Source organism: Bacillus rossius, assembly GCF_032445375.1.
Source record: "Bacillus rossius redtenbacheri isolate Brsri chromosome 4 unlocalized genomic scaffold, Brsri_v3 Brsri_v3_scf4_2, whole genome shotgun sequence".
Lineage (NCBI taxonomy): Eukaryota > Metazoa > Arthropoda > Insecta > Phasmatodea > Bacillidae > Bacillus > Bacillus rossius.
In genome coordinates this window covers 38,378,005-38,389,325 of record NW_026962011.1, presented here as the reverse complement: position 1 = coordinate 38,389,325, position 11,321 = coordinate 38,378,005, and the positions used below count along the sequence as shown (strand labels likewise).

Here is an 11,321-nt window from a genome sequence, read left to right as displayed (position 1 = left end):
GTATATTTTACAAATCCTTGGAACCCCTGTTGCCTAGGATATTACTTGTAAAACTACAAGGCAGAGCTTTGTACCATGTGCGATTTTGCAAGGCTCTGCCTTGTAGTTTTGCAAGAAATATCCTTGGCAACAGGGTTTCCAATAATTTCCCTTGTAAAAGTACAAATTTTTTTTTAGTGTGTTGGGTGAAAAGTACTGAAAAAAAATCCTCAAAATTTTTATTTTAATAATTATTTTGATATCTTGACCCAATCATCAACATGTTTCATGATTTTGTGAATTTGAAGTGTTGTAGGCTGTTTTACGTTATAACTTAATGCTTACTGGGCTGTATTTTACTACAGGCTGTTGAACTATGACAATTATTCTACTAATCCGAAAAAATGGTCATTCAAACAGGTCTATATGTCCCAATAAGTTTCAAAATTGCATGACTACACCATATTTAATTACTGGACTGCAAAGGAATTCTGTGTAGTTTTTGGCTAGGAACAGTGTTTAAGAAAATTTTCACAGTTCACACAAATTTAATTCCAATTTTGTTTCTAATATGTATTTTCTACAGTAAAAATTTCCATTTTTAAATACTCTTCAATATTCACTTGAAATGAAAAAAACAAATTGGAGTAGAAAAGATGGCCCTGGCCATAACCTACTGGCATCAAAGTACCTACCTGTCATTTTTAAAAGTCTTGGCTACACTATATTCCTAAGGATCTCTGAAGAACCACAGAATCAAGTATGTATGTATATGTGTGTGTATATATCTCTCTGTCTATTTTTATATCTAAATATCTTTCCTTTCCTCTCTTTACATATACTTGCCCCTCCCTCTTTTATTTCTCTATTTCTCTTAAATCAAGAAAACAGTAGGGCAGCGACAATGAACAAGGCAATCTCTCGTCTTGGCTATGCTATTAAACACTTATTAACATCACTCTATTTACATTATAAGTAATATTTACATTATAGGTAATATTAACAATAAATTTACACCAACCCTTAACCAAAAAATACCAATTTTTAATATGTTTTCTGGAAAAGCAGTAGTATTCTATGTTTACTATCACTCTGTAAACACTGCATCTACCCATTCAACGCTTCCACCAGCTCTTATTCAAAACCCTCTCCTGAAACCATGCTTTCTATCATCCTCCCACTAGTCATTAGGTTAATTTCCCCCACTACATACCTGCCCTACACAGGAAGTCAGGGAGACTGGCCTGCAATTTGCCAGATTTGCTTATCCCTACCTCCCATGTAAATAAGTACCACTACCACATCCTTCTACTGCTTTGGCAACTTTCCCTCCTCTTAAGGATTTCTTGAACATCACCATTTTGTATCTGAAAATGTCTTTACCCCCAATTGAGGTGGTTGTTTCCTATTCCATTCCACCCAGCTGCCTTCCTTCCCTTCAATATCTTGATCTTCTTCTGTACCTCTTCCATCCATATTCCAAACCCACTCCTTCCTACCATCCTTTCTCCTTTACCACCTTCCCATACCTCTCCACTTATAAATAGAGATAAGTACTGCTTCTGTAGCAAATTCCGCTCCCCCCCCCCCCCCCCTACAAATTCCTGTCACTCTCTTCCTCTGAGCAGCACTATTACATCCTCTCCCTTACACTTCGTATACAGATGTAAGAGTCCGCCCCATTTTCTTTCACCCTTCTTTCATTGGCCTTTCCATGTACACATACCTTCTAATTCTGTGTGCAACTGTGCTATTAATAAGCTGTTTCCATGCTATCGCTAATGTAACCATGGCTTTAAAATCTCTACAAATGTTGTTTGTAATTAGAATTAAGTAGGAACTGAATGTAGATATTAATAAATAAACATGAAAAAAACCTTCTTGATTGATCCACACCAACGATCTTCCTCCAAAATTTTACACACTGCCAGGTACCGTTGCACGTACACTGGCGGTATAAACCTTATGCCTAAATCATCGCAAATAACGTCACTGGAAACAATAACATTTTGTTCCAATGAATTATTCTGATCTACACGTTTCTTACGATAGGATTTCATTACATACTCCTTAAGGCAACGTGCTATTAAATACACATAATGAATAAGAATTATCATGACGTCTTTAATCAACCGCCCATTTTCAAAACATAACAAACTCCCTCACAGTTCTCAGAACTCAGCAGTTCTTTAACAACAAACAACAAAATAAAAACATGGAAAAATAACAAAATTTACCAACTGCTACTAACACCAACAAAATTTTACCACATATTTCATATTTATAAAAAGAAGTAAAGGCAAAATGACTGTAGTAAAGTTAGAAATAAAGAAAAATATGTTTGAAGGTTGCTAATATACTAAAATATTAGCCATTTATAAACATATATTTTTATAGTTACATTCTACTTTCTTTATTACGTTCTCCTCCATAGTTTCCTGAGTTCTGTCCTATTGTTTGATAAAGAAAGAGGTAGAGACTGAACGACACCATCTTTGTTTCAAAAGTATTTAGAACATAAATTTTCATTGTTTAGTACAGAAAATATACAAAAAAATTTAATGAAACTATGAAAGTGTATACAGACCGTACTACTAGAGTTGAAGTCTTCCTCAAAAATTAATTTACTACTGCTCGCCATTGATTTCACAATTAGTACTAATTTAATGTGATATTATGATTTAATTAATTTGATTTTTTGTATTGTTCATTTTTGTTGACTTTATTGACATGTTCTATATTCTTTTAAGAATCTGTTGAACGAATTTTGGAAATAAAAATAAAAATAAATAAATATAAATTAAAACACAATGACCTAGTTAAATAACCTTTTTCTTTTATTAAACTTATATAACTATAAATGTCATAATTAAATTATTGGTACACTTTTTTAAAAAAAAACTAGCAATTTTTTTTTCTCTCTGTTACATAGGATTAGTGCAGCAAGCACCTAGGGTGGTATTCATATTTATGTCTTCAGCAATTTCTTCGTCAAGATATTATTATATGCATTCTTATTTAAAAATTTGGGTGTGATAGACGTTGCTTGAGATTGTCTCAAGAGAATGCAAAGAAGGCAGTCTTGATGAAGACCATCTTATGATAGTCCCATGTTTATTATTTCCGAGAGGGCATTCTACTGCATCTTAGTCTTTGTTTGAGAATACCATCGTAAAAACAAGTTTCAAAGTAGCTGAGACCTTGCTTAAGAACACGAATAAGACAGTCTTTGCCAAGACAACTACAGACATGTCTCCAGCAATTGATTGTTCAGATCGCAGTGTATAAAATGGCTGATTCTCGTGAACCTCGTATTTTTAAACTTATATAAATCATGTATGAAGTGCTGAAGCATTTTGATATGTGTTTTAAATGAGTTTAGTATTTGTTTGGGGCGACGGAAGACTGCCATGTCGGAAGACTACCATAATGGCAGTATTCCACCTGGCCTCTTCTAAAAAGGCGGAAAAGTACTATAACGGAATTCTGCCATGCATTCAAAGAATGGGACGGAATTCTACCATATTTTCTTACACCCTCCATGGAATGGGTACAGCAGTATTGCCCTTGATCTCGAAGTAGTGTATAGAATACTCGGTAGGTAGCGCTGTCAACCCTCTAGCTATTTTTCAGGTTGCCGTCACCGAACCTCTGATTAAGGCCCGGGAGTTACCTGACGGGCACTACGGGCGTCGTGGTGCTGCTGATGTCCGGGGGGCGCCAGGCTAGTGAGATACTAGGCCGTTGATGGTGGGTCGTGGGTACTCTGCCCCCGCGTGCCCCGCCAGGTACACGGCTTGAAACCTATCCTGAGTTGCGGCGCTCAGCCGTGTGGAGGACGGTAGGGTGCAGAATGACGGTAGACGACACAATTTATATTAAACGGTGTTTAATTTAAGTACTTTCCGGTGGTACACGTGGGTACCTTGTACGCCCTACACGTACACTACACTGTACAAATTCGCTACACAAACCGCGCTAATGTGCTGTGCAGCATCTATGCCGTATTACACTTACACTTTAAAACAAAACACAACACTACAACAACCCTTGGATTTTACCGCGGCAGTCTCGCGGGAATGTTATTAATGTTTGCTGGAAACGGCCAGCGCCGAGAGTTAACGAGTCTGGGAGGGCTCAACGAGTATGACCCTAAATTAACTGTAATATTTACGTGATGGAGCCGACAGGCGTATGTGCGGCGAATTAACTAAAAAAAACACTGTGGCTGGAGTCGGCCAGTACCGTAAGTGACGTGATCCGCGACGCGGTGTGGAATCACTAAAAAGTCGGTCGGGATAGGCCCGGTTCCGCGGAATACACGCCGAGTCGATGTGAGCAGCAGCGAATTAGAAGGTTACGTGATTTCATTACTTACAGAAGGAGCGATCGGTGAGCACAAAGATGAAGGCTGCTCACGTACGAACACGTCTTGACCCGGCGCGGAGTGGTTCGAGACTGCCGAACATGGCCGCCTCGCAAGGGGGGGGGGGGAACTTTCACTTCCCTTGTGAGACGGCACCAAAAACTTATATTATATTAATTGGTTGAATTATAACAAAAAACACATTCCAGGAGCTTAAATAAAATCTAGCACCTGGTAATTGGGTGCTTAAGGTTTAACAGCTGTTTTGTATTATTTAATGATTTGAAATGTCGCACCAAGTTGGTGACTGTCAATATAGTGACAAATTGTCTCTGTGTAAATTGTTTAGGTTGGATTTCTCCTAACCTGACTTGATCAGATTCACGGGCACTGTAATTAAGGCCAGTGGCCGCGGCGACTGGTAATGAGGTTCGTTGCCCACTCCGTGCGTGCGGTGCTCGAACGGATTACCTACGACACACTTGCTTAATGCTTATGAATAATTACTGTTGTTCTAGTGTCTCATTCATTTATTGTTTTATGAATAGAGTCCCCGGCAGGGGCGGATCCAGGGGCGGATCCAGGGCCGGGCGACCCGGGCAATCGCCCAGGGCCCCGCGCCTAGTGGGGCCCCGCGTCTGCCCTCACCCTAGCACCTGTCATGTAAGGTGTTCGAAATTAAGTTGTACAACTCCTAATGTCTATAGAACCTCTTTTATATGTATTACCCGCAACATGCAGGGGACGAGTGTCAGATAATCGGGTTGGCAATATGTGGATCACATTACCTGACACTTGCCAGCCGGCGATGCTCATTAGTGTTTGCTTCAGGTTACAGTTATCACAGATACGGCGACAACAAGGCTTTGCTCTGAGTGTCGTTTTCCTCTGATATATCTCGGGGAAGGGCGGTGAAAAGTACATACAGTTGTGCTTTTTTTGTTTTATGTTTATATTACTTCTGCCAGTTATGAAAGGAATTGAAAGTATAGGTCGCTATGTAAACCCTAAACTTCCTCTCAACCTTCTAAATTTACGTGACTTTAGTCAGCGGCTGATAATAAGCTTTCCCTTTCCTTTTACGACATTCAAAAGTGGAGGGGGTGTGAACGTACGCGTTACAGACCGATGTTGTTACCGCAGTGTCGCCAGATCAGTGGAAATATTAAGTCATGTATCGTGCAGTGCACATTTTGAATCTCTATTCGTTCGTCCTGTTATTTTGTTGTAACTACTTTCAATGATATTTATTAATAGGGATAGTTATTTTTATTAGACAGTTTCATAATCAAGGCTGAAATTTTTATTTCTTAGTTTCAGTCAGATTAATTTACAATGTCCTCTCGTGATCGTGTCTTTGGTAGGAAATATGATTATGGCAGTTCCAAACGGAAAAAAAAAATTGAAAAACGCAAAGAACTTGAAACAAAATTAAGTGATTCTTTAACAAAATATTTAAAGACTGATAAAATTACTGGAGATAAGGAACAGTTGTGCGTTCAAGATTCAATACCATTAACAGAAGTTAAAGACATAAAAATACCCAGTAGCCAAAGCGAATCTCCCCTGAAAAACAATGAAGTGTTGTGTTCCGAGTGTATGTCTGCGTCATCTGAACATCTGTGCGTGCGAGATTCAACGATGGCAGAGGATGAAGTTACTGTCGTCGCTGCAGAGGTAGGACTCAGTAGCCACAGTGATACACCTTTCGGAAGCAACGAGGTGATGTATCCTGAGTCGACGTCATCATCATCTGCACATGTGCCATTAGAGGATAAGGATGCGGACTTCGACATCCGTGAGGAAATCGATACCTTACCTACCAATGTAACTGTGAGTGACCCTTTTATATGGCCTAAACAATTAAGTGTCTTACAAATAACTAGTATAGTTCAAAACGGCCCTGTGAGGGTAATACAATAAATCTTACCCCAAAAATGATAGTGGTCGACATTTTACACACACACATTATATAAAAACACTTATAAATGGTGAAGAGCAAGATAGGCGATGGTTAGTTTATTCCAAGTCGAAAAATGCTGTTTACTGTTTTGCATGTCGTTTATTCTCTCTAAGACCTAATCCCAACAGTGCCCTTGGATCTAATGAAGGTATAAGTGACTGGAAGCATCTATCCGAGGTGCTCAAGTCTCACGAAAAGAGCAAGTGTCACAACGAATGCATAGTTTAAAAAACAGCCTTTCTTGTAAAAAAAAAAAAAACTATTGATTCACAAAACTAGGCCCAGATTTGAGCTGAACAACAACGCTGGAGAGACATTTTAGAAAGGCTATTAGCCATCGTAAAGTTTTTGGCTACTCATAACTTGATGAAGATCTGATGAATTATTGTCAAGAGCTACAAATTTCATTAAGCGCCGGAGATAAAAGTCATATTGACTCTGTGGAACTCTATGAGGAATTTAAAATGTTGGCCCTTGTCTACGATGGAGAACAAGACAATGTATTTTCAGTTCTTAAGTACATTGTACAAAATAGCTTGATAGATGTATACCCAAACATTTTTGTAGCATTGAGAATAATATGTACAATTCCTGTGACAGTAGCATCTGCAGAAACAGAAAGAAGTTTCTCCAAGTTAAAGCTTATTAAGACTTACCTATATAAGAAACTCCATGACACAAGATCGACTATCATCTTTAGCCCTCCTCTCCATAGAAAACGAGTTGGCAAACAGTCTAGATTACACTGATCTCATAGAAGATTTCAGCCTGAAAAAATGTCGCAGGGTTACATTTTAATGAAGTGCAGTAACAGCAAAAAGTCACAAGAGCTTGTATTGTGAGATGAGTTGGTGTTGTAATATTTTACCTTGAAACGTTGTTGGGTTTTTTCCCTAAAACCATTTATTTTCTTAAGTAAGGGAAAAAAATTCACCCATGTGATTTTTGTACCAAATTAATTTTACGACTAATTTACATAATTATATAACCTAAACATCTATATAAATTAACCTTCATTTACATGTGGCATATATTTGAGTATTTGTACAAAAACAATTAAAATTTATTTTCGTATTTTTATTTTTCTTCTTTGTATAATTTTATTTTATGTGAAAAAATATCGTATGTAGGAATGTAAATGAAAAAAAATATGTTTTTTTTTTGTTTTTGCTTTTGATTTTTTATATTTTTTTATTATTCCACTTTTAAAAATATTTACAGCTTTTATAGACTTATAAAGTGACCAGATTTCACCAGAATTAAATTGTATGCATTAATAAATCTAACCCAATTACATTTCCCACGAAAGAAAATTTCTTTACCATCGTCGAAATTTAAGTTCAAAGTAGGCTCAAAAGTTTAATATTTCTAATTTTCCGGGAGAGTGACCACAAATCCCCCTTTCCCCAGTGGTATTCCATACTCCAGTCTGATAAGACACCCTCCCCCCCCCCCCTCTCTCTCTCACAGAGATACAAGGGCCCCGCTCAAATAAATTGTCCAGGGCCCCGCAGAGTCTAGGTCCGCCACTGGTCCCCGGGGTCTCGTGTCCTGAAGTTTATTAAAGTTTATTGAGGTCACACCCGGGACACTCGTTTGACTCATTCCGGCTGGGCTAGGGGTGCGCTCCGAAAATGGGATCCGGTACTGGCGGTGCGGAGCACATGGCTTAGAGGCCATGGTCAGTATGACGTCAAGATTAACTTTAAACATTACAGATAGCGCTTCTGACGGTGATAGTTGCAATAACAAATCACTTCCAGATTGTGGAAGAGAAGAAAGAAATGTTTCCAAAAATGTATTATAGGTAGCAATATTTAAAAAAAAAAAAATACATGTGGTACATAATATTCTATTCTGCCAAAATTTCTTATACATTATACGGAATGAAGAAAACGGCCTTACTCGTAAAATTGTAATGTAACTAGCTTCATAGAATTTTCATTTTTGCACACTGTAAGGTGACAACACAAAAAAAAAATATTAAGGTTTTTAATGTCTATAATAAATTATTTAAAGTCTACAAAATGTGTTTTTAAAATGCTGAAATGCGAGGAAAATATTTTTGTGTTGTGTAGTTTGTTGGCACAGGGCAAGCAGCACAGGCGCACTAGGGGAGACACAGGCATCGTCGCGAGGATTTGGATTAGCCTACCCACATAGCATGAAAGCTTGCGGCAAGCTTGCCATATAGCTTGAATTTGGCTTCCTGTGCAAGCTTGATTCAATTGTTCTGTAATCCTTTGTGATCCATGCTTGTTTTCGGCAAGCTTGCCAAAGGCATAACTTTAACTTGTCATGCATGCTTGACACATCAAGCTTGGTTCAAGCTTGATTCAAGCTGACACTTGTCATGGCAAACTTGATTCAAGCTTGCAGGCTTGTCATGGCAAGCTTGCTGCAAGCTTGTCATGTGTAAACTAGTTAGCCTGAATCAAGCTTGATTCAAGCTGACACACTTGTCATGGCAAGCTTGATTCAAGCTTGCTGGCTTGTCGTGGCAAACTTGATTCAAGCTTGAATCAAGCTTATTTTGCTATCTGGGTACAGTTCATCATCCACATACATTACAAAACCTTTCATAAACAAAAAACCTAAAAACGAAATACTAAAGCGCGGGAAATGTTAGTGGTGGCCACAAAGGCATGCCACATCATCAAGACTGAAAGTCCTCAATTAAAATAAACGTGCGGCAAATGACTGAATTTCTGGGACAACCCTAAGAAGAATCTAACAGTTATAAAGCAAGGCGCAAGGCTGGTTTAGGTATAAGTCAAGCACATTCCTTGTGCTCGGACAAAAGGTAAACACGTAGTTTGGTGACAAAACCCTTATGAGCATAATTGATTAAGTTGCCCATTGTTTATATAAATGTACTCCGAAAGATCAGCTGCGGGGTCGAAAAAGTAAGTGAGAAACTTACCTACTGTGTGAAGCCGATGAGAACAAAGGTGAAGGGCCCCGCGATGAAGAATATGTCTGGCACTGGCAAATGTGGAGTCAGAAATTGTACGGTGTGCAAACATATGAAGTACGGGGATTTTCGCTAAGCCACAATGCAAATGAGATTATACATTGCTAACATGTACATTGGTAGACATGACATTGATTAATCATATTCACCGTTTGGTCACTACACTAGTGTTTTGTTGCTTGCGCATTCGTGGCACAAGCACTTGTGGGATGTCAATGATGCATAATGGCCTGAGTAACAAAAGGGAGCACAGTGGCTGACATCAATTAAATGCAAAATTTATTTGCTCTTATACTCTGACAATTAATTTTAACAATTTCGCTATGATTACACATATATCTAACAGAATGCTGCTAAATTTTAATTACGTTTTGGATGTATATGGATGTCGCACCTTGTCGAGACTCTATGCCGACAGCATATAATCTCTTCTTGTTCACTGATGCCAGCCAGAAAAGAAAGGACACAATATAATACAATTTTTATGTCGACAACCATCGCAAGATCGGCAGATGGGAAAGCATGAATTCTTGCCAGCAGTATCATTACCATGAAAACAAATTTGTGTCTCCCAATCATGTCGGCTCTCATGTAGTCAAAAGTTCGCTATTTCACCATTTGTGTGGGCAGCCAGAGTCTTGTTCTCGAGCCTGCCCTTCAGTGACTGTGCCCATTAATGTGTCACTTTTATGTGACTAGGGTCTTGGGTTCAATCCTAACACTCTGGTATGACTCAAATTTATGAACACTGAGTCGGTATCCAAGTGTTTTGGAGCTATTTTTAATATTAAAAGCCCTTAAGCCTCTGTGCATAACTGTGGGATGTAGAATCATTAAAAAAAATGTTTCGGACCACAACCCATAATACATACAAAATAATATGCTGAGAAGACAGCAAAACTGTACTTGGAAAGGAAAACATGTATGATGGTGTATCAAGGTAAGGATATGTGAGATGACCTGCTTTCCATGCCATTTTCTCTCCCAAGAAGGTGTCATTTGATCTCATGAAGGTTACACTGGGAACTCTCCTAGTTCCCCCCCCCCCCCACCCAAAAAAAAAAAAAACAACGATATCTGAGCGCCGGTGGCCAGATGCAGAGCTCACCATGAGTACTTCAGCTTTTTTTCCTAGTTAACATGAAGCTGGTGCTAATGGGAGAAAACAGTTCTGTAAATAATGAAAAAAAACTTATACAAGGAGTCATGGCCACTACCTTATAAGTAGAAACCTGCAAATTTCGCGGTTTCGATGGCCTTCAGGATAGACTGCACATACCCCTGTACACTCGGGCAAATAACGCAAGTTCATTGGCTGCCGACTTGTAAGTCGTCTCAGCTGATTTGTCTGTGATTCGATCCTTCTTTGGTTGAGGGTTTATAACTGGTTGAGATTCGTCCAGATGAACAGTAAGCCAATAGCAAAATTATCTAAGAGGTATATGTGTTTGAATTCTAGCCTATCACCGAATGAATCCGCGAATTTTGCATGTATCTACTTATAAGTCACCAGACCAACTCAAATCTGGAGGCCACTGATCAAGAATGAAAGTTTTCGCCGTAATGCTATATCCTACCAAGGTTGGGGGAGCAGGGGATCTTCTCCCCATCCAATCGAGAAAGGGAAGCTTTATGGCTCCCTTCCCAAAAGGATGTGAGAAGGGGATGCCACATTACCCCCCCCCCCCCCCCAACTCACTCTCTTTCAACCCAACATAGGGAACTGCCATGTATTTGGGTATTACGAGGCTTCTCTTATGGTGGGGACCAAGTGTGGAAGTAGGAAATACCATAATTATACAATGAACCCCATTTCTGTACAGTTGACAAATTATGGTTCGTTTATCGAGGATTAAGATGCGTATTAAAAAGTTATTATCTACATTTTCCCCACATGAAATATACAAAGCCCGAAGGCTTTGGAAGCCTGGCCGCATACCAAGCACGTGATTTCCATGAGCTTGACACCTGGCTTAGTATGCAGTTTCCATGGGTTCGTCTCCTGGTATGCTCATTAACACAGAGCGAAAGTTTTTATT

The 11,321-nt window shown here is 38.9% G+C and overlaps 1 protein-coding gene across 1 annotated transcript in view; it reads right to left on the bottom strand.

The window, feature by feature from the left end:
- LOC134541951 (uncharacterized) overlaps positions 1–2,176 on the bottom strand; it is a 19,361-nt gene extending 17,185 nt beyond the window's left edge. The window contains exon 1 of the mRNA XM_063385708.1: positions 1,857–2,176. Coding sequence (XP_063241778.1) covers positions 1,857–2,096 — 240 coding nt within the window. The 5' untranslated portion in view covers positions 2,097–2,176. The remainder of the gene's footprint in view (positions 1–1,856) is intronic.
- Between the last annotated feature and the right edge of the window lie 9,145 nt (positions 2,177–11,321).